At 40.7% G+C, this 24,562-nt stretch overlaps 1 protein-coding gene across 1 annotated transcript; it reads left to right on the top strand.

Annotated features, from left to right (window-relative positions):
• Nucleotides 1-1,007: 1,007 nt before the first annotated feature.
• Nucleotides 1,008-23,188, top strand: arl6ip1 (ARL6 interacting reticulophagy regulator 1). Its single transcript, XM_079564608.1, has 6 exons — nt 1,008-1,168; nt 5,933-6,066; nt 8,756-8,875; nt 15,305-15,422; nt 17,871-17,955; nt 22,487-23,188. Exons 1-6 carry the CDS (start codon nt 1,133-1,135, stop codon nt 22,603-22,605), a joined length of 612 nt encoding a protein of 203 aa, XP_079420734.1. The 5' UTR covers nt 1,008-1,132; the 3' UTR covers nt 22,606-23,188.
• Nucleotides 23,189-24,562: the final 1,374 nt, after the last annotated feature.

Raw genomic sequence — 24,562 nt, 5'->3', positions numbered from 1 at the left:
TCAATATCGGTTGCACATTTTGAGTTGAACTGTTTTTGGTATATTTTTGTTTTTTGTTTCAATGTGGGGAAAAAAAGTAAAAAAAATAAAAAATCAATGAAAAAAGTAAGCTACATGTTCAATGTGAAAAAAAAAGAACTCTGACATGAATTTTAAAAGTAAAAAACAAACAAACAGCCTTTATTTTCAATGTGTAAAAGACCAACTTTTCAATGTATACATTTTTTTTTAATTTGAACGGCAGATTGAATGTACATTTGCTCCATTATTGTGTAGGCCGGTGGTTCTCAACCTTTTGGAGCCGCGACCCCCATTATAACAGGTAAAGGGGTTCGTGACCCCCGCCCGGGTCACACCGTGAGAAATAGGCCTACATAATTCTTAAAAAGCAAAGAAAAAAAACAAATGGCTGAAAAAAAATTCATCAAACTACAAACAAATAATGGCACTCGGGTAAAATTGCGAACACATACTACAATAAAACATTAGATTATGAAAATTAAAATATGTATATTTTATCTAAATGATCTGGCGACCCCCCAAATTTGTCTCGCGACCCCCTTAGGGGTCCCGACCCCAAGGTTGAGAATCACTGGTGTAGGCAGTGTATTTGAATGTGTTTCAACCAAGACCAATATACAAGTGCGCCGTCTAATGTGTAAACCTATGGTTTTCATTGTGTTATTTTCACATTTGTAATGTGTTTTTTCCTAGACGGCCTAAGGTATGTCACAATTATAAGATTTTAGATCAGAATAACAATGCACAGACACATGTTATTGATTATTTTAATTATTATAATTATTATTGTTATTATTATTGTTATTATTATTGTTATTATTATTGTTATTATTATTATTATTATTATCTTTAACAACTTAAATTGATTGAACACCTTTTTTTTTCCATTTTCTTTTTTTTTTTAAACAAAGAAAAAAAAAATGCGACGCTGTATTACAGTACGACTCCATTTCCCAAAATGCTTTGCGCGGATTTTTGGGATAAAAACATCCGCCCCGAGCCCGACCGTTAGTGACGCCGAGGCAGCAGCAACGGCCAGCGCAGCTCCGGGCTCCACTTCTGACACAAAAAAATATATAAAAATAAACCGACCGTGTGAGAAACGTTCACCATGACTGAAGTCGACAACAAGAGCGCCAACATTCTGGTGAGTGCGGACCCGCTTTTAATCACCCGAAACGCCGCAGAAGCCTGTGACGGTGTGGGCGTGTGTGCGATCTGCGGACATTACGCTGCTAATAATCGCTTTTATCCGAATCCCGGCGTTGAACCAGTTTGGTGAGACTCGGTTAGCTCGTCCAAAGGCCACGGGGAGACGGTACGATCATGTAATCTCCCCGGCCGCTTCTCCTTATATCCTGCTGAAGTGCTGGGTGGTTAGCACGTCTAGCACGGTGGTGTTAGCTTACATAAAACGACCTTTACAGTCGGTTTTCTGTCGAGTTTGGCCTCTGACCTTGTTAATACGCTGGTATTTTAACACAAAACGCACTGGATCACGTTGTTTTGTGTTTTTATCAATGCGTTCGTTGTTGGGCAGTTGTTATCTGGAGAAGAAGAACATTACCCATCCATAACTTTACCTACAGATCAGGCTTTGTGTCATACAGCTTTGGTATGATATTATTATTACTCATCTGGTCACAGTGACTGGGGTGATGTGTTCAACTAAGACAAAAGTGCACATTACATTTTTTTTTGGTGGGATGAGGCTTGAGGAATGTGTTAATCCTATTTTGTACACCAGTAAAGGGAAAAGGGGGGGATTATACATTTAAGAAGAGGAAAATTCCCCCCTGACTTTATCGTCATGACCCATTGGTAGATTAACCCCTTAACTCCCACCGGAACCGAGCACATTTTCTCCAGTTTGGCTTTGCCCCAGTCCAAAAGCTTCTGGAAAAAAAAAGCTGTGAAAATAGCAACAAAACTGAGACGAAAACAATGATGGAAATGTGACAAAAAAAGTGACGAATAATTGATGAAAAAGTGGCAATAATGTCACAAAAATGTCACAAGAAATTGATGAAAAAATTGACGGAAAAATGGCAAAAATGTGATCAAAAAAATGACAAATGTAGCCACAAAAATGACCAAAATTTGATTAAAAAATTGACGAAAAGAATTTGACAAAAATGTCCAAATATGTGATAAAAAATGGACGAAAAAATGACAAAAAAGTAAAAAAATAAAATAATGAGTTGAATACCCAACAAAAAAATTATGGCAAAAAAATCTGATGACTTGAGGAAAAAGATCCACTCTGTTCAGGCGGGGGATTAATTTCACGTTATGGAAATTCTACCCCTTGTATGTTCTCTTTTTCTTTGCCCAACAATGAATAGAGTTCGGGAGTGTGATGTCATATCGCTAAGCATTATGGGATGAGCAGCAATTGTAAACTAATGGAGATTTTAAATGCTAAAATACTGGAGTTATTGTTCATATTAAAACACTTATTAAAACATGTATTTACCCACAGTAACTCAGCAACAGAGTTGTTCCACGGCTTTTTTCTCCAGTTTTTATACTGTTTTTAGCTAATGTTAGTCAGTGGAAATGTACGCTAACAGCGGCAAAGATGGCGGATCTCCGTGGTAGGTGTTATTTAATTGCTTATCATTATGTTTGAAGCCAAATCTTGAATAAAACTAAAGGAACAGGCCACCGTTTTTCCATACTGAGATATGTTTTTACCTGAGCTTAAACGAGTTGATGTGTACCTGTCTGGTCTTGTGGAAGATCTTGGTCGCTTCTAACATCACTCCGTTTGGAGCCATAGGAATATACTGGGAGGGGCCAAATGCTAGCCACATCTTTGGTCTTTTTGCGTGACTGAGCGCACACACAAAGACCAGACAGGTACACATCAACTCTTCTAAGCTCAGGTAAGAACATATCTCAGTCTGGAAAAACGGTGAACTATTCCTTTAATAAGAACAATTACTCCAGTATTTTAACTTTTAAAATCTCCGTTCGTTTACAGTAGGTGGCGTTCACGATTTAGAATGTGATGATGTCATAATGTCAGACAGAGGGCGGGGCCAATACAACTCTGTGGGACAAATGCCGTTTTTGTAAGAAATCTCAAACGAAAATTGACAAATGTTTTTCCTCTTTAGTATTTGATCGTGATTGGATTCACAAACCTGTGATATTATTTTTTTCTGTCTGAAAGTCAGTTCTATTGGACAACATCACAGTCATGTTTTCGCATATTGTCACCACTTTTTAACGGTTTTCTGAGAAAATAATTGGGCATTAGTTCTTATGTGCTGACAGAGGAGATAATGAACTTTGACAGTTTTTGTTTCATGTGGATTCCTCCAGTAATGACTGAGATGTGAGCCAAAAAACAAAGAGTTACCGTCAGTTGCTCCACCTCAATTTTAAACGATGGGCTCTTTACAATGTTGTGATGTCACGTGAACACAACCAATTGCTGCTAATCCCATAATGCTTAGCGATATGACATCACATTCCCGAAATCTATTGCACATTATGGAAATTCTACCCCTTGTTCTCAACGATCAATAATAACGAACCCCATGTCAAACCAGGGAATCATTTTTGCTTATCATTATGTTTGAAGCCAAATCTGGAATAAAACTATATTAACTTGTTCCTGTGGTTTGGTCTAATCCAGAACAGCCTTTTTTTTTTAAGAGGATTAAGTTGTTCAAGGGCCACCAGTAAAAAAATACCCAAATGGCTTAAAGCGACATGATTTAATTGTCGGGTTTATAACTCATCATGTCACAGAAGCGCAAAACCACTGATGCATCACATGAACAGAAGTGTCTGTATTTGAAGAATCAGCAAGAACATGAACGGTTTTGTTTTGGAAACCCCCCCCCACCGCGAGGGGCACCTGACTCTAACTGTACACTGTGAATCAGAGAGGCAAGTTTTTCTTAACGGAGGGCCACATTTTATTTATTGTAAAGTAACCGAGGGCCGAAGTAAAGCACTGCACTGGAAATATTACCGTCTTAAATGAGATAAAAGACCTAAAATTGCTTGAATAAAGGTTCTTTATGTTGAATTTGAGTCTGTTTGAACTAATCTAAGATAAAGATACAAACGCTAATGCCAATGGAACAAGCATGAAACGCACTTTGAAATCAGACAAAGTAACTTTTACTTTGAATTCAGATTATATTGTATAATTTCAAGTGAAAAACAAATCTACTCAAAGCTTTGATTGAATCTGTCATTTCTTCCTTAAAATTATTATTGTTTTTCCAGTGAACTTTCTACAAAGTCCAAGAGTTTTTCCTCACATTTATTATACATTTTTGTCACATTTTTGTTGAGTTTTTCTCTTTGTTTTTTTTTTCAATTTTTGGTCACTTGGTTGATTGAATTTTTGCCAAATATTTGTTCAGTTTTTGTCACATTTTTGTTGCGTTTTCATCCTCGTTTTTCTTCTCATTTTTTTGTGGCTGTTTTGGTGCTTTTTTTCCCAAGAAGCTTTTTGATTAGGGTAAAGCCAAACTGGAGAAAATGGGATCCGTTCAGGTGGGAGTTAAGAGGTTAAAGTACCGGTATGGGGGAAATGTAACAGTACCCAGTAGGGGGGAGGAGCCCCTGGGTACCTCATGAGTCGATACGACACATACTTTACGATAACGGTAATCGCACGATACGGAAATACTGTGATGATCTATATATTGTACAAAAATAACCTACAATACATCACGTAAAGAAAAAAACATGCTATTTTTAACCTTTTTAACATGTTAACGTGGCTGTGAAAACTGCCTCATTAATATGCATGATGTCATCAAAAGTATTGATATTGGAATAAAATCTGTATCATATCGTCCTGCAAAATATCGCGATATATCAGGAAATCGATATTTTGTCACACTCTTAAAATTAACATTATTGTTCTGTTTTCTGGTTCTGGATAACAAATATTTTAGTTTGGGTCTTGGAAAATAAAGTATCACTCAGGCATCGGAATCGTAAACCAAGTATCGTTAAAGTACTGATCTAGGGAAACAAAATGTAATGGTACCCAGCCCTAGCTAGGTATACACATCCTGCTCAATTTCTGTATATAAATGCTCTGCTTTTGTATGTAAAAGTTGTGTATATTTTTCCCCAGTAAAAACTGAGTGAAACATGAACAAAAAAGTTGGTTTATTAACCTCTTAACTCCCGCCTGAACCGAGAGCATTTTCTCCAGTTCAGCTTTACCCAAATCCTGTAGGCCAGTGTAACACCTCATTTGAAAGCTAAGACCTACAAAGCTAAATTGATCTTTTTCCTCACATCATCAGATTTTTTTCATCACTTTTTTTGTTTGTTGTCATATCATTTTTGTCTTTTTGACTTTTTCGTCATATTTTTCGATTTAAAAAAAAAAAAGTCCATTTTTTTGTCACTTATTCGTCAAATTATTCGCATTTTTTGGTACAATTTTTTGTCACTTTTTTGTCCATTTTTTCCTCAATTTTTCGTCCAATTTTTCTCACTTTTTTGTCAAATTTTGTCATTTTTTGGTACCTTTTCTTGTCACTTTTTCGTAAATTTTTTCTCACTTTTTTCACATTTTCATCCTTGTTTTCGTCTCAGTTTTGTTGCTATTTTCACAAGCTGGAGAAAATGTGCTCGGTTCAGGTGGGAGTTAAGAGGTTAACTAAACCCAAATTACGGCTTGTATAGTTTCTCTCAGATGGTTCTGTATTGTTTCCTAAAATGCAGTAAAGCCATTAATTATCTGTCAGCCCTTGATGGTGATTAATGACTTTTTCCTGACTCCATGCGTTTCCTGAAGTGAACAGCAGAACCGTTTAGAACCGTTTAGCCCTGATCGTGGCCCCCCCTGAGGCCTCGCGTGTTCTGCCTGGACGTCCTCTGGTGGTCGCCTGCCGTGGCGGTGCTGACGTCCTCCTCTTTTCAGGCCCAGGAGACGGCGCAGCTGGAGGAGCAGCTGCAGGGCTGGGGGGAGGTGATCCTGGCCGGAGACCGCGTGCTGCGCTGGGAGAAGCCCTGGTTCCCCGGAGTTGTGGTGGGCGCCACCTCCCTGATCTTTCTGTGAGTCTGTCTCTGCTTCACAACACGCCGACACACGGGTCCTGCTGCCGTCAAGAGGATGCTAATGCTAATGAGAAGAACAAAGATGGATTTAAACGGGTTTCCTAGACGGTTTAAAATAGTTTTGGGACATTTACATTTTGATGGCAAGTTTCTTCTTCTGTATGGGTTTCCAGTGTCCAGTTCAGCTTTACGTTAATCTAAAAGTAGGGATGCACCGATACCAGTATTTGTTATCGGGCCGATACCACATGCTTGTACTCGTATACTCATTAATGAGGTCCCGATACCACTTGATGTGTGGCCGGCGCTTCTACTGAGGAGAGAAAATAACAACAAACTGGAGAATAGTTTAGTGTAAATACAATCTTCCACATAGAGATGACTTTATTACAGACGACACTCCCTAAACCAGAGTCTGTGCTGGATTTAACCAGAGCTAAATGTTGTTAGTGCTGCCGCGTCTGCAGTGTTTACAAGATACAGGCTAATGTTGCTAATGTTGCTAACTAGCCGCTAACAGCTCTGGCGATTCTGACGCAGTTTTAAGCCCAGGGGTTTATTCATCTGAAAAACTAACCTAGCGACTAAAAAGTCCTCAGGAAATCCAAAATAAAAAGATACAACATGTTTATATTGAGCCAAAATGAGCTGCAGCAAAACAATCAAAATGCTGAAGCTACTGGATAAGCTACTATAAACACACGAGAAAATCCACACGGAGCTGAAGTAAAGCCGAAAAGAGACCATTTATCTGCAGTAATAAGCAACATCTCAATCCTATTGTTAAATAAAAATATATAAATGAATAAAGCACAAGCATTGAGGAGCTTTAGGACATGAGCTGTTCTGTCTATGATGGACAGAGCAAAAAATAAGTGGTAGCATCTGTGCGAGCAAAAAAAGAAAGTCTAATAGGCTTTATGAGGAGTGCTGCAAATAACGTTATAAACAGCGTCTCCAGAGCACTCCTCTGAGAACACACACACACTGCACAAACACGCACGCACCACCCAAGCTTCCACTATTATTGAAGAAGTCAGCTGGTAGTTTAGGCTAAACGTTTTGTCCAGGCAAGTGCCCTGCTCTCCCTGTTTGTCCGAGGGACAGGTGAAACACAGACAGCAACAGAAGCCACGTGTCCCAACATGAATTAACCTTCTATTACTTTCTGCCAATGCGCACTTTCCGACAGTTTATTCCCCAAAGAAGTATCTATTTTCACTTTTATGTTCGCCTTTTGGGGCGGTAGCGCTGCAGCTGAGCAGCGAGCTCACGAGCGCAGGTCAGACAGAAGCACGAGCTCGAGAGGAGACAGGAGCGACTGGAGAGGAGGAGACAGGAGCAGAAAGAGCTCAGCGGTTTATGTTCCTACCTGAGCTCGCTCTGATCTCCTCGCGGTCAGAAAAAGCTTGTTTTAGAGCGCAAATGTAAAGCTAACGGAGAGCTAACGTAAAGCTAACGGAGAGCTAACGTAAAGCTAACGGAGAGCTAACAGCTGCTGTTATGACCCGCCCTCCCTCAGCCGCAGCAGATTCAGCTCCTGTATTTTATTTAGGCTTAGGCTAAAACAGGTCCTTTTTGCCTGTGATTAATACGGTCTTAATTGGCAGTAATACATAATTTTATAAGTGAATATCCTGCAAGTGATCTTGCAGATTTGGAAAGAAAGAGACAAGCAATTGTCAAGGAAGATGAATAATAATGGATTGAAAACACAAAATTAAAGCAGAACAATGCAAAAAAATATATAATAAAACTATATAAAATCACTATTATTTTAAAAAGTTTTAACACTATTTTAATCATTGTTAGGATCAATTATAAGTGATTTCGAACATGTTTATAACTGTCCTTGTTTTAATTTATTAAAATGGTGAATTTTGATATTGTGTCTGGAGTCTGTGCGACCAAAATATTGTCTGTGCGACCAAATGAAAAAGTTGGTAGCGCCAGCGCTACTAAAATAAAAGTTAGTCTTGAGCCCTGTATTGAATGAAAAAGAAAAAAACTAAAATGGCATCTGTTCAATTCTGATATAACATCTCTTAAAAGTGTCGCCTACTTTACTCAAGGAAATGTAAATGTGTAAATTAACTAATTACTAAACAATCTGCTGTGAAAAAGTCAGTCTATAAACCGTCAAGAAAATGCCTTGTACTCATATCAGTATCGGCGAGTACTTAAATCAAACTACTCGTCCTGGTTTTAGAAGAAGTGGTGTCGGTGCCTCCTTATCTAAAAGCTTCTGGTCTGGAGCTCACAGCCTTCAGGCCGGTGCCTCGTGTGAAGCTCCGGCCTTGTACTTGTGGTGTAACATCTGTATGCGACTCACATGGGCTTACGGTTAAAGTTTTTATCTTTTTGTGCTTTCCTTTAGTAACGTCTAACCCGGAAGGTTCTTGGAAAGCTTATATCTTAAGTGGCATAACTTAGCATGAGAACCACCGGCTACAGCAACAAGGACTTCTGTATCTGGAGCCAAGAATCTGCACTCCTCTGTTTGCAGTCGCACACGCCCAGATAGAAATCTATTTATATGCTCGACTGTTTTCTGACAATGCATTTTATCACCCAATGATTGATGAGGGAGTTTTATATTAGGAATGCTGTACTTAAACAAGGAACATATTATTTAAAGTTCCATGGCAGCACAGTATTACAATGCTCTTGTCTCTTGTCTGTGCAGCCTGATCTACTACCTGGACCCCTCTGTGCTCACGGGACTGTCCTGCACCGTCATGCTGCTCTGCCTCGCCGACTACCTGGTTCCCACGCTCGCCCCTCGCGTCTTTGGCTCCAACAAGTGGTACGTTTTACAGCGACGTAGGATTTAATGCCACGGCAGCGTCTCATCTCGGCCAGTTTTGTGGTTCACGCTGCAGCTCGTGAAGTTCCGTCGTCCTGTTTGTCGCTGCAGTGAAATGAGCTGCTTAAAGACCCTAACCCTAACCCTAACATTCACCTCAGAGTAAAATTTCTTTGCGTTGTTAATGATGGAAAATACCTCAAAGAAACACATTTTCACTGTGAGCGTCTGTCCTCGAGACATCAGCGGCTCGTCTCCATGGAGATGTCGCTTTGCTGTGAGGAAACGCCGAACATGAGGTTCAAATGGCACCATTTTTTACTTTATCACTTGAGGCAAAATTCTTATGCAAAAAATTATTTTCATCCCCAAACATGTGTTCTCTTCATCATATTTTACGTGTCTGATGTAGTTTTACACAGATTTATTTTTTAATTTTTGATTTGGACATCAGCTTTAAAGGGGCTAGATGCAAGTTGGCCATTTTATACTCACTACTGCCACCTCTGGTCAAACTTGTAACTGCACCTTCTATATTAAAGAGGGGATATTATGCTTTTTTCAATCACATAGCACCAGTCTATAGCACACTACAATGATGACATAAATTAGAATAACTGCCTTGTATAAAATTGCTCTTTCAAAATGGCTGTAGTGAATGTCTTGAAATAGGCCTCTGTCTCTTTAAGAACCTCTGACCCTTTCAGACACGCCCCCTCCACACGCTGTCTGTGGCATCAGTGGGGAGGGGGTTCTGCTGAGGAGCAGTGGTTGGTTACTCGGCTGGTGACGAAAGCTCGGAGGCGTCTCCAGGAGGTGGGGGCGTTCCTAGGAGGACTCAGGCAAACCTATCCCTAAAATGGCCGCCATCAGAGTTTTTACAGATTACTCAAAAATACATGAATGTGCCAAGGCAACACTTCAGGCATGTTTTTAATGAGGGAATGACATAATAACATGATGTAAAGCTTGAAAAAGTCCATTTTGCATAATACCCCCCCTTTAAGCTTGTGCATGACGGCACGTCAGACCCGAAGTAACAACTTTTTGAGTGACAGTGCAGGATTTTAGAGGCAGTTGTGGTGAACAGATCTGAGCTCATTCTACGCCTTATAAGTTATAACTAACTTCTTCCTACTCCCTTTGAGCAGCACTAATACCTCTTATGTTGTGAACAATTCTGTATGTTATATGTATACTACTAGCTGAGACCCGGCCTTCGGCCGGGCCTCGCTAGTCTCCACATTTGATATTCTGAGATTATGAGTGATTACAAAGAAATGTCCAACCCGTCACACAGTTCAGCTGTAGAACAGTGGTTCCCAACCCATTCCAAAAACTATGGCCACGACAAATGTTTAAAATAATGAAGGCAAAAAATAATTTCAAACAAACAGCAATTGGAGAGTTTGATGCACCCGTGCTCCTTTCTTATTAACTACAACGACAATATGCTATGTTATATGCTAAACTCAGGGAATAGAATTCAAGAGACAGTGGAATAATTATGGATAAATATTAGGGGTTCAGCTCTAACGGTTTGGGTCACGGTGCAGGACCCGAGGTTTGGTCCATCACGGTAGTGTACAATAAAAAAAAATAATGAGTAGGTTTAGAACTGAAATAGCCAAATGATCGTTGTTAGACAGTATTTATAACCTTACAATAAAATTGGCAATGCTTTCAAAGCTGCTTTAGAATCAAATGTACCTCTGGGCTCACAATACGTGAAAGCAAAATAGAAAACAAATGGTACAGCAGCAAAGTAAAAAAAAAGAAAAAAACTACGCAGTGCAGGCCATGCGCACGTTAAGTAGTAGTTTCATTTTCGCTTTCACTCACACGGAGGATAAATCAGTCGGAGCAGCGCGTTTGATTAGAGGCTCGTGTTGGAGCAGGTTTTGGGCAGGAGAGACTTAAACAAAGACACGCAGATGTGTTTTGGAGGATGTACCTGTACCTGTGCGGAGCGTCTACAGCTGCAGTTTAGGGTGAGTGACGATGGCACACAGCGGCCTGTTTGGATGCGCGCGCGCACACACATACACGCCTACGCACACACACGCACACACACACGCACGCACGCGCACACAGCCCTGTTTGGATGCACGCGCGCACACATACACGCACGGCCGCTCACACGCGCACACACACAAACGCGCGCGCACACACACAGCGCCCAGGTTGAAGGCGCGCACACGCACGGCAGTCAGATCTCGTGCACTCGCGTATTTGTGACGGTGGGTTGTCCTCGGACAGCAGCACCGCAGCACCGCGGCTTTCTGGTGTTCCCAAACGGTCTCCCATCCCAGTCCTAACCAGGCCCGTCCCTGCTTAGCTTCAAAGTCGGTATGGGAAATAAACATGGCGGCGCCCAGGCGGCGGCCATTGAGATAGCGTTTTCTATAATAGATACCTGTATGCATCTGTTGCTCAAATAAACTAAACTACACATTAGGACATGGCTGGAACATATAGGGGGAGGAAAATACATCATTTTAGCATTTTAAACTCTGTATAGTCCCTTTAATGTCCTGCAATGTGACTGTTGCACTTCCTTTTTGTTAAAAAAAAAACATGAACCAGTTCAAGCTGCTTTTGACATGATTTTCAAAACATTTGTTCTATTGTTACTAACACTTCTGATAACACTCAAGACTCCTATTTAATTTAATCTAATTTACTTTGATTTAATTTCGTAATAAGTTCAGGATGTTTCCTGCTGATGTGCTGGAGTTTGACAAAAAGGGTCAACTTTAAGTCCACATTTGATCAACCAAAAACACTCGGCTTAATTATTCACTCTGATAGCACAATAACTCTCAAATGTCCTGGGGTCTTACATCTTCATTTTAGTTTAGTTTAGTTTAGTTTTTAAACACATTAACCAGTCACAGATGCTCAAAAGGAGTAGACTGAAGCAAGAAGCTTATGAGCGCCTGCCCCACATTCAATATAATAAACGTTTACCATTTACAGAAATACATGAGGACTCTCTCCACAACCAAGAAGAAGTTTGCAAATAAAAAGGAAATGAGATTACATGAGTGGAACGCAGGGACTCCATAGCTTACATTCCTATTGGATACTAAACAAGTTACTATTTGTAAATAAATATTTAAAGGAGCTAGATGGAAGTCGGTCATTTTTGTACTCACTACTGCCACCTCAGGTCTTTGGCGTGACTGCGGGTTCTATACTAAGCTCGTGCATGGCGGAATTAACAACTTTCTGAGTGACAGTGCAGGATTTTAGAGGCAGTTGTGGTGAACAGGTCTGAGCTCGTTCTACACATTAGGACATGGAGGAACATGTAGGGGGAGGAACATACATCATTTTAACATTTTTAAACTCTGTATAGTCCCTTTTAAATGTTCTAATGATTTTATTACATACACACATAAAAAGACGAGGTCAAAGTGGCTAAAATGTCTGCAGTTTACCCGCATTGCGACACAGATCATTGAATTAAACAGTGAATGTCCATTATAACTTCTAAATATCACATTTGATTCTGCGTTGTGTTGTTACTCTTTATAACTCCTTACATTTCCGGCGTCTTGCTGATCATTAGGAGCACGTTTCACGGTCATGTTTTGACTTTTGTGACAGTTTAATGGCTCTCGTGCCACAGCAGCATAAACCCCGGCATGTTCCTCAGTGTGTCTTTAAAGCAGCAGCAGAGCGGGACAGATGTCACACACACAGCACCGTCTTCCACCTGTCACTCGATCCGGCTCCAAACAAACTTGGAGCTGCCAGAGAAACTGAAACTGAGGAGGAGACGCTCGGAACGTGAACTGTGGGTCAAAGGCCAAGAAAAATGTCACCAAGAGCTGGATGATGGAAGCGTTTTGGCTCGGTTTAGTTTGATTTAGGAGCTTTATCAGAGCAGGACCGTCCTCAGTCTGTGGAGCTCATCTGTGCTGTGGGGCTGCAGGAGCTGTGGGGCTGCAGGAGCTGTGGGGCTGCAGGAGCTGTGGAGCTGCTGCAGGAGCTGTGGGGCTGTGGGGCTGAGCTGCAGAGAGTGGGGGGAGGGTGCATTCGTGCTGAGACGTCCTTCTGTCCTAGAACTCTGTCAGGAATCCAGAGGGAACCAGCTGTTAGAAAATGCACCGTCACTGAAGCTGCAGCCAAGGTCTTCAGCACATTTTCACTCCACGCTGCAGCAGAGAGGGGGGGGGGGGGGGGGGTCTCTCGTAGAGGGCGGAGTCTCTCGTAGCTCAGGGCAAGTGTGATTTATGGAGTTTCCTTAGAAATACGTTAACGGTCTGTCAAAGTCAACCACACCCCCTGCTCATTTGTGCAGTGGAAGAGTTCAGCATATCCAGGTAGAGTCCATTAATAAATCTTCTCCTCTAGGTCCCTGAGCCTTGTATTGCTTGGTTAATGTGTGTGTGTTGTGATGCATTCAAAAACAAGCCTGATTTTTCAAGAGTAAAGGTGCCTCGCTATGATGTGTATTCTATTGTCAAGTGCTGCTCTAACAGTTTTTTGCTGATAAGATAAAGCGAGAACAGCCCTGCCCAGGACTGGCGTGTGCTGATCTGTGGTGAGCAGCTTTATCAGGGAATTTGAGGTTAAATGCAGCACATTCTTGAAATCTCTCGGCTGATCTCCGTGTGCCGCACACCACAAGTCACTTTTGCAAGTTCATTCGCTGGATGTTGTCAGAAGTGGGGCTCTGCGTTAGTCTGAAAGTTTGCAAAATGAGGAGACATGGAGTGAAATGAAACCAGAAAGCTCTTCTTAGTTTGGAAAATTCTGTTCCTGCTCTCCTCATTTTGCAAAGTAAACGATCTAGCTCCTCCCCCTCCTCCTGATTGGACCTGACGGGCTGGTTCTCAGGAAAAGCTTGTCTTATTGGTCGATGCGGGAGGATACTAGACTCTGATTGGAGATGTATGTGTAATATGTAATGTAAATATACTTGCTTACTTATACTTGGCATCAAATCAAAATATAAGAGTAGGTGGCCGATTCTGCACATTTTTATAACATTTGTAAAAATTTAGACTCCCAGACTCACTTTAATGTGTGTTATGATACATTCTTTACTCATTATCTTCTCAAGAACTACTCTGTAATGGTATTTGCTGATGAGATAAAGTGAGAACAGCCCTACCCAGGACTGGAGAGTGCTGATCTGTGGTATTTGGAGGAGCTTAATCAGCGAGTTCGAGGCTAAATGCAGCACTTTTTTTTTAAATCTCTCGTGCTGTGTGGCTCATGAAGAGCAGCCAAGTCACGCTTCGTTTTGCATCTTCTTACACTGGATTCTCTCCCTGTTAAATCAGACAGAAATGGTTGATTTTTTTCATTTTGAGTCAACATTTGCAAGCACAAAAAAGAGCTCATACACTGAATATAATATAAACAATAGTAACTTTTAACAGACATTTGGCAATAATAGGTTGAAGTGTTAAAAAGAGCCATGACTTTTGTCTGACTTTCAAAATAATTTAAGTCTCAATCCTCCATTGAGTTTTATGAATTAACCTCTTAACTCCCACCTGAACGGATCCTATTTCCCCAGTTTGACTTTACCCTAATCAAAAAGCTTCTTGGGGAAAAAAGCACCAAAACAGCCACAAAAAATGAGAAGAAAACAAGGATGTAAACGCAACAAAAATGCAACAAAAACTCAACAAAGATGTGACAAAAATTCAACAAAAATGTGACAATAATTCAACAAAAATGTCACAAAAATTCAACAAAAATGTGACAATAATTCAACAAAAATGTGACAATAATTCAACAAAAATGTGACAATAATTCAACAAAAATGTGACAATAATTCAACAAAAATGTGACAAAAATTCAACAAAAATGTGACAATAATTCAACAAAAATGTGACAATAATTCAACAAAAAAAGACAAAAATTCAACAAAAAAGTGACAAAAATTCAACCAAAATGTGACAAAAATTCAACAAAAAAAGACCAAAATTCAACAAAAATGTGACAATAATTCAACAAAAAAGACCAAAAAAAATGACAAAAATACGACAAAAAATTCATCAAAATTGCCACAAAAATTCAACGCAAAAATGACAAAAATGCCACAAAAAATGACATTCAACAAAAAATGACAAAAATTCAACAAAAAAAATGACAAAAAATCAACAAAAATGTGACAAAAATTCGACAAAAATGTGACAAAAATTCAACAAAAATGTGACAAATTCAACAAAAAATGACAAAAATTCTACAAAAAATAACAAAAAATGTGACAAAAATTCAATAAAAATTCAACAGATATGTGACACAACACAGCAACAACGCGAGGAAAAAGATCCGTTTTGTGGGTCTTAGCTTTGGTTCAGGCGGGTGGGAAGAGGTTCCTTCCCTTGAACAGTAGGACTTTATACCTAAAGCGTCTCTGAGCCGGTCTTTGTTGATCACAGTTTTGTTTTTGTGTTTTTTCAGGACCACGGAGCAGCAGCAGCGTTTCCACGAGATCTGCGGTAACTTGGTGAAAACCCAGCGGCGCGTGGTGGGCTGGGGCAAACGCCTGTGCGCCCTGAAGGAGGAGAAGCCCAAAGTGGTAAAGCAAACGCACGGAAAATACTTCAAGATACTGCAGAATCTGTTACTTCAGATGTAGGAATGTATAAACCAGAGGAGTCACCATTTAACCGGGAAAATAAATGTCAAAACGTCAGGTTGATACTAGTGTGTGCAGGCTCCGTTTGGTCCACACTGGTCTATTCTGGGTCGCCCCATTTAACTCACATAAAGTAGGACAAAGCTGAGTTTTTTTTTCGAGCACATCACATGACTGAGGTTCCTGCTCGCGCACAGTCCTTTCACACACATGTCGACCGCAGAAGTGCTACGAGATCACACCCTGGAGCTCACCACGACACGCTGACACAAAAAAACACAAACACAGCTGGACTTGGTTTGGCTTTGCCCAAATCTAAAAGCTTCTTATTAAAGGAATGTGTCAAAATTGAGATGAACACGCACTGTTAAAGCAATAAAGAAAAAGCGACAAAAACAGGACTAAAGACTGATGAAAAAGTGACAAAAAAGTGAGACAAAATAGCAGTGAAAAAGCGACAAAAAAAAACGTCAAAAACACAACAAAAAAGGGACAAAATAGTGACAAAAAAGCGTCAAAAATAGGAATGAAAAAATTGTGAAAAAGACAAAAAAGAAGACAAAGACAAAAAAAACGTAAAAAACAGTAAAAAAAAATGTGACAAAAATGCGGCAAAAAAGTTGAGATCAGTTGTATAGGTCAAACTTAAAGCCACACCGTGTAAGATTTCACCCAATAAACCAAATTGAAATACAAGCATTTATTTTATGATAGATATTTTCACCATTGAAAAATACCTCAAACAAACATGTGCTTTAGCTTTGAGCAGCTCGCCTTGGCTAAAACGTGACTATAGATACAGACGGCATCTCGTCATAGAAGGGGGCGTGGCTTCGGCGAGGGGGAAAATAGAATCTTTTGGGAAACACAATTTTCCCTCTTTTTAGCCATTTTCTGGTGGAATATGAACTTATTTATCACATAAATAAAGTCCAGTGTAAATCGGGCCCATACGGATATTTTCTCACAGCAGATTGTTCAGTAGAAGTGAAAAAACGGCAGTTGTAGCTAGCGCTAGCTAATGGTTAGCATTAGCCTGATGCTAACATGAAGCGTTTTGTTAGCATTCTCCGTTATTTATGTATTTATGGGCTGTTGATCTAGAGATGCCGTCTGTATCTATAACTTTAGTGGGAGTGGGTACGTCTCCAGCTCGTCTCCATGGAGATGTGACTAAAGTGAGTAGAATTGAGAGTTAAACATGCTCGGTCCTCATCCAGATCCATTCTTTGATTATCCACTGCAAAAATAGTATTTTCTGTGTCGAGCTGGTCACTGTTTTGCGTTGATGGAAACAATATAGTCCAAAATGTTACACAGTGTACCTTTTAAGCTCCTGTCGAGAAGCTTTTAGATTTGGGTAAAGCTGAACTGGAGAAAATGCGCTCGGTTAAGAGATTAACCCCCACCTAAACCCAGGGGCGGACTGTCCATATGTCCATTCTGGAAGAGCACAGAAGGGCCACCGGTCCCGCCTTAACCGAGCTTTACCCAAATCGAAAAGCTAAAAAGAAAAGCATCAACAAAGTGACAAAAAAAGAGGACGAAAACAAAACAAAAATGTGCTGGAAAAGCAACAAAGAAAGTGACGAAAAATGTGATGAAAAGTCAACAAAAACACGACAACAAAGCAGCGAAAAGGCCACAAAACATGAGAAAAAATGATAGAAAAAAGTGACAAAAACACAACAAAAAGCCACAAAAAAGGAATGAAAAAACAACAAAAAAATATGATAAAAAATGTGGCGACTTGACAAAACGTTGCAATCACTCTTGTAGGTCTTAGCTTTCAAATGCGCCGCTACATTGTTGCTCTCCAGTCGAGAATCTTTTAGATTTGGGTAAAGCCGAACTGGAGAAAATGCGCTCCGTTAAGGCGGGTGGCAAGTGCACATATACATTAATTTGGGCCAGGCTGGTCAGAGTCCAGGCCTGTTTTTCAGTCCCAGTCCGCCCCTGCCTAAACCGAGCACATTTTCTCCAGTTTGCTTTACCCAAATCCAAAAAGCTTCCAAACAGCGACGAAAACAAGGATGAAAGCGCGACAAAAAAGGGACAAAAACAAGCCAGAAAAAGCAACAATAACGAAATTAAAAAGTGACAAAAACACGATAAAAGCAATGAAAAAAAGTGATGACAAAGCTTGGTTCAGGTGGGGGTCAGTAATCTACAGCAAAAGGTTCAAATGAATATCTCTACATGTTTTCTCTTTTGACCTGCAGCGTCTCGCCTTAACACACTTGAGATAAAATGCACCCCCTGATCGTGGACTTGTGCTCAGTCTGTTACCCCGTGTGTGTCGTGTGTGTGTTTGTGTGTGTCGTCCGCCTTATGTAACGCGCCTCGGTTCTGCAGCTGACTGTAACCCGAGCCTCTCCTCTTCCTCAGTACTTCGCCTCCGTCATCACCTCCCTCCTGGCGCTGGCCTGGATCGGACAGCAAGTTCACAACCTGTTCCTCACGTACCTGATCGGTGAGTCCGACCCGGCAACGGCACTGCTCCACTTTCAGTTTCCTGTTCGAACATGTTCCTCAAACGCCGCTCACTGTGGCTCCGTTTGCTTCATCAGTTCCTCTTGATTCCTGCTTCGTGGAAAGATAGTGATACTAATAATAATACATGTGTTGTATTTGTGACATTAGAAGATTTAGTGAATGAATGAAAGAGTGTCTGACTTCTGTGGATGGGCAGAGGCTGAGCTGAAAGAACTGATCAATTATTTAACCTCTTAACTCCCGCCTGAACCGAGAGGACCTTTTTCCTCATGTCATCAGATTATTTTTTTTTCATCATTTTTTTATTGGGCGTTTGTTCAACTCATTTTGGTCATTTTTTGTCACATTTTTGTCATTTTTTTGTCACATTTTGGTCATTTTTTGTCATTTTTTTGTCCATTTTTTTGTCATTTTTTTGTCACATTTTGGTCATTTTTTGTCCATTTTTTAGTCATTTTTTAGTCATTTTTTAGTCATTTTTTTAATCAAATTTGTGTCATTTTTTGGTCACATTTTTGGCAGTTTTTGGTCAAATTTTTATAAAAATGTTGTCACATTCTTTGTCATTTTTTGTGATTTTTTTTTCGTCAATTTTTTATCACATTTTTGTCATTTTTTGTGTGTGTCATTTTTAGTCAAATTTTTGTCATTTTTTAAATCAAATTTGTGTCATTTTTTGTCATATTTTTGGCATTTTTTTGTCACATTTTTGGCATTTTTTGTAATTTTTTGTCCATTTTTTGTCATTTTTTTGTCATTTTTTTTGTCATTTTTTTAATCAAATTTGTGTCATTTTTTGGTCACATTTTTGACAGTTTTTGGTCAAATTATTATAAAATTTGTCAGATTTTTTTGTCATTTTTTGTGATTTTTTTCATAATTTTTTTATCACATTTTTGTCTTTTTTTGTCACATTTTTGGATTTTTTTTGTCAAATTTTATAAAATTTTTGTCACATTTTTTGTCATATTTTTTGTCATTTTTTGTCAATTTCTTGTGACATTTGTGTGACATTTTTGCCACTTTTTCATCAATTTTTCATCACTTTTTTGTCACATTTCGATAATTTTTTTCGTCAGTTTTGTTGCTATTTTCACAGCTTTTTTCTAGAAGCTTTTGGACTGGGGTAAAGCCAAACCGGAGAAAATGTGCTCGGTTCAGGTGGGAGTTAAGGGGTTAAATAGTATTTCACTAAGTGTGATTTGTCTGTGTTTTTGTCCTTCAGAGGCAGAATGAGCTCCTTTTATTGTTGCCAGATCCTAAAGTTTAAAACAGTTTGGAAATGAACTTCCTCAATCCCAGCTCGTGTCCCAGTCAGAGCCAGTGCAGCCTCCAGTGCAGGTTCTTAGCTTTCAAATGAGGAATGGCCTGTTCACACAAGATTGTTTCTTCAAAGCTGCACTTGATGAAACAAAGTTCAGCTGGAGTGACTTTTACTAAAGCACTAAGAGCCTCCTGCAAACTTGCTCATGCGGCGCCTCTTTAGCTTCATGTGAGCAAACGTTTGTAAATAAAGTGACCCAAATGTTTCCTGCCTCTGAGCTCGTCCTGTGCAGGTGTGAGGTGTTCCCAGTAGAGCTGCTCGTGACTCTTCGCGGTAGCCAGACCCGTGTCTAAAAATAGATGTTTAAGATAAACCAGGTCAGTGCAGCCCCGTTAGATTCGTGTCCAAGATGCCGCTGGGATCCTCTGTGCGCCGGTCCCGGTCCTGGTCCCGGTCCCGGTCTGGGCTCGCCTGCAGGAACTGCAGAGGCCAAAGGGATGATGGGAAATGGAGTGCGCTGACAGATGACTGGGCCTGAATGAGCCGAATGCCCATCTCGACTGTGCATGTGTGGGTCAGTCAGGCTCCTGATTTTGGCCCAAACAAACCACTCACTATTGAAGTGCGTGAGTGAGTCCAGGTGGTGAACCCTGAAGTGCATGAGCCAGAACCGTGAACAGTGAGACTTACAGGCATTGGTTTAAAGACGATAAATCTCAAGTGACATTTCTGGCCACTATTTATGTCGTCACTGTCTTGAATGCGAGAGAAAAGTCAGGACGGCGGCTCCGTAGGCAGGAGCGAACCATAGTGGGCCGTAGTGGACCGTAGTGGGCCGTAGTGGACCATAGCGGACCATAGCAGACAGGGAGACATTGGAACAACAGGACCTGGGATCAGCCTGACAGACTTTTTAAATCATTTAATTTGTCTTGGAATCACAGGAAAAATTTCAAAACGGTGTTGATGTTAGATATTGTGGGTACATTTCCGTCTGTCAAATTAGCGTCGATTAACTCTGTGGTACCATCAGATCACTCATAAAATAATACAAATAAAGTAAATTTAGAGGCACAGCCTATATGTGTAGGTGGATCTCTGGTCACATTTAAAACAAAGATCTCATTTATTGTCCACCTCCTTATTGACAAAAAAAAAAAAAAAGATTTTATGTTTTAATTTCTCTAACAGTCGCTTCAAGGGTCAGAAATGTTTTTCTCATAGTTTTTCCAACTATGTGAACAAGGACTGGACGTCACTTTTGAAGCAGCTCTACAAATGAACGGCTGTTCAGTTCTTTCAGTTTCTTTATCTCCGTTCTCAGCTCTGGATGTGAAAATAGACTTTAAGCTCGTGTTGTAACAAGCTCCACGGAAACGACAAAAACATTTTAAATCATCAACTTTCCAGCGGTTAAAACAGTCCAAATCAGAACTTGCTTTACAGTAACTATCAATATTTTTAGTAACCAAAAGAAATTCCATTACCCACAATGCAACAGGCGACGCGAGATGGGCATTCAGCTTATTCTGTTTGGATCAGAAACGTGGCATAGTCTGATCTGCAGAAACGCTTCATATTTGACAGAAAAGGCCAGAGACGTGTCCGACATTTACAGTTTCGTATTAAAAAGGATCATAAACGACTCATTGAACTGCACGAGGATCATAATGTTCTCTGCTCCGACGTCTGCGCTCTGTGAGAAACAGAACTGTGTTTTATTCACAAACTATGAAACAAACGAGGCTGTGATGGATCTGATTCTGCTCTGGGCCCTGATGGAGTCGATGATTATTTGTATCTTTTCACATGACGCGAGTCGCCCAAAGCGCTTCAGTTTGTTGGGGATTCGTTCTCTCCACACGGCGGTGGTGAAGTTCCTTTGTAACCACAGTTTCCCCTGAAATGAACCAAATATCATTCATCCTGACCTATTGTACATGTTTTTAGTGGTAGGCGCTCTTAAACACTGAGTAAACCCCGTGTTCTTTTTCCCTGTGAGTCGCAGCGTTCAGTCACTTTGCCGGCGGTGAAATACTGTTTTCTGACTCAGCGCTTTGAGAGACGTTTGTCACCACGAGCTCTCAGTAAAACGGCGGTTTGCAGAAAAAATGCGTGAACCCCCCCGCCCCCAGGCCGGAGACGAGCTCCGCAGAACAGATGAAGCAATTTGTGGAAAAGGTTCAGAGATTCGTGAGAAAACGGAGGCGTTGAGCATGTTGGTGCAAAAGTTGTTAATCTTGATGAAGTTCAGCCGCTGGGTCCCCCCTCCCCCCACCCCCCGAGAGCGTTCAGAATGTGGTGCCCGCTCCATGTTGCCTTGAACGGATTTCCTCCACAAGAAGCAGAAAGTGTGTTTGTGTGTGAAGGTTCAAGTGCGAGGAGCCGTGTGATCTGAAAACGCTCCGGGCTCTGACTGTGAGGCGTCAGGTTTTAGATGTTACGTAATAACGGAGCAGCCTTTAGTACAACGCGTTTTTTCCCCTAATACTTTCGTGTTGAATAATATAAAAAGTGTCTCAAGAGTTCATACAGTGGATTATGAGCATCAGAATCTTGTGATTTTGATGAAACGGATCCAAACTGACCTCTGCATTCCAGACGAATTAACTTCCGGTCATCGTGTAAATAAATGATTAGCAGCGAAAAACACAAGTACATGTTCAGGCTCAAACGGAGGATTTAAGTGAGTTTAAATGTTTTACAAACTTGATAGATTGTGTGTAATAATCATGTAAGTATTGAATAGTTGTATATTTTTTTAAAGTCCCGCCTTTGCTGATCTCAGAATCCCCGGTGCGTCACGTCAGGTCCAATAAAGACGTTACTTCACGATGCAGTTATGAGGGGTTTACATCTGCCACACGGCTTCATAAAGGCGAACACACAAGCTAACGCACGCGCTAACGCACGTTTTGATTGACTCAGCGCTCTGGTCCATTGCTGTTACGTTGCGGAACTCGCGTTGGTTATAAAAGTGAATCCACTTTGTCTCTCGATGGATGTTTGGTGAACCTTCGGCAGAATCAGTCACAGAAAAACTATTTTGTGTCCAGAGTAGGTTCGAAAGAGCTCCTTCACAGCTTTCAGTGCAAACATGACATCTGTTCAGACGCTCAGGGGTGCGTTTGTTTTACCTGCAGGGGCAGCGCAGACGCCTCGGGCACTTCCTCCTTTCTTACAACAGAAATAATGAAAAATCTAAGTGCCCTGACCTTTGACCTCTCCTGTTTTCCCGCCGCAGTGAGCTTCCTGCTGCTGCTGCCCGGCCTGAACCAACACGGCGTCATCTCCAAATACATGGGCATGGCCAAGAGGGAGATCAACAAGCTGCTCAAACAGAAGGAGAAGAAGAACGAGTGAACGCGGCGAACAAAGGGAAAACCGAAAGTGTTCCAGCGCCGAAACCCGAAGCATCCGCCTGCTCGGCCGCGAGCCCACGAGCAAGACGCACTTTCTGTTTATCGGATTTTGTTTCGTTTTTTAGATTATTTCTCTCACAAACCCACATTTCAGACCATTTGTTTTTTTTTTCCCCTCACATTTTGATTTGTGACGATTTGGACTCTGGGCGGGCGATATGACGATGAAATTAAACCAGACGCAAAGTGACAAAGTGCCCACGAAGTGTAAAAACCCCAAAGCGCCGAGAGTTTTGCTGCTGTAACTTTATTCCTTTGGCAAAGCGACTACTGAGCAGGGTTTTGTAGCAGAAACGCAGAAACGCCTCACCTTTCGGCGGATCGTTTGTAAACTAGCTTTACCGATTCTTTTCTTTTTTAGCCTCTTTTCTGTTTCTCCTCACGGCGACGAATCGATGTGTAAATACTTGTCCCGATTTCTGTCCGAGCTTTTGTCTTATTTATGTTTCTTCATCCTCGGTCCCGTCACTGTCTCGTTTTGTGTTTCGTAGACGACGTTACGAATAAACTTTAAGTGAACTTTTGCTCTGTTCTTGGTTTTTATTTTGGGGCTCACAAACGAAAACACTCACACAGTATCTGAAAGGAAATGATCATGAAGCTTTTTGATTTGGGTGAAGCCAAACTGGAGGAAATGTGCTCGGTTCAGGTGGGGGTTAAGAGGTTAACCCCTTAACCCCCACCTGAACGGATCCTATTTTCTCCAGTTTGGCTTTACCCAAATCAAAAAGCACCAAAATAGCCACAAAAAATGAGAAGAAAACAAGGATGTAAACGCGACAAAAATGTGACAAAAGAGTGACAAAAATTCAACAAAAATGTGACAAAAGAGTGACAAAAATGTCACATATGTTACAAAAAAATAAAAACCTACAAAAGGTGACACAACACAGCAACAATGCGAGGAAAAAGATCAGTTTTGTGGGTCTTAGCTTTCAAATGAGGTGTTACACAGGCCTATATAATGGCCAAAGAGGACAGAATGCATTTGGTTTAGGCGGGTGGTAAGAGGTTAAAGGAAGAGCTTGGTCGCTTCTAACTAAAAGTTAGACTTGGATTCTATTTTAGAATCAAATCTTGCTAATCTTTTAGGGCCAAAAAACAACTTGTTGCTGGAACTTTCCTCCCAGTCTTGGACATTATTTACAGACCTGCATCTGCAAAATACAGTTCACCATGGAGCGCTTAGATACATTTCCAATCTCAAATCTCTCACCCAACACTGTCTTCTTTACTCCCATAGAGGTTGGCTGTCTCTCTCCTCACCACGCTTTATTCATTGGCACTTGTTAATTTACAAAACATTACTTGGTTTACTTCCCTCTTATTTACAGTCACACGTCACTATCAAACCAAACACCGGTTACAGCCTTCGTTCACAGGATCTAATCCTCCTTTCAGTTCCTAATGTAAGGACTGACATGGGGAAAAAGGCTTTTAAATTTTGTGCTCCTTCTGATTGGAATCAGCTGCAAAATGAGCTGAGTTTTCGAGCGCTGGTCTCTCTAAACTCTTTTAAATCTAAACTGAAAAAAATTGTACAAAGCCGTGATGGTTGCAGTTGTTTTACCTAAGATGTATTTTATATTTTGTATTATATTTGATGTAAACTGTTTTATGATGCCCCTTCTGGAACCGCCACCTTAAAGGAATACACCACCGTTTTTACAGACTGAGATATGTTCTTACCTGAGCTTTGACGAGTTCTTTAGGACCTGTCTGATCTTCCCCCGTGCCCTCAGTCACGTAAACACAGCGCAGACGGCGTTAGCATTTAGCCTCTCCCTCTCTCCTCTATAGCTCCAAAACAGGTCAAGATAGAAGCTACCAAGCTCTTCCACGTTTCCCCTATTTAAATATGGTTACGTGAAGTGTCACACTACAAAGTATAATTACAC

The sequence above is a fragment of the Gobius niger genome, assembly GCF_951799975.1.
Source record: "Gobius niger genome assembly, chromosome: 10".
NCBI lineage: Eukaryota > Metazoa > Chordata > Actinopteri > Gobiiformes > Gobiidae > Gobius > Gobius niger.
Note: the sequence above shows the minus strand (reverse complement) of the source record. Positions and strands in the feature narration are given on the sequence as shown.

What these genes read in the sequence shown, in the direction of transcription:
- arl6ip1 (XM_079564608.1), top strand. Translation starts at nt 1,133, where the DNA reads ATGACTGAAGTCGACAACAAGAGCGCCAACATTCTG. An exon ending in AGGAGGAGAAGCCCAAAGTG is followed by an intron (nt 15,423 to 17,870) that starts GTAAAGCAAACG and finishes CCTCTTCCTCAG; the next exon opens with TACTTCGCCTCCGTCATCAC. An exon ending in GTTCCTCACGTACCTGATCG is followed by an intron (nt 17,956 to 22,486) that starts GTGAGTCCGACC and finishes TTCCCGCCGCAG; the next exon opens with TGAGCTTCCTGCTGCTGCTG.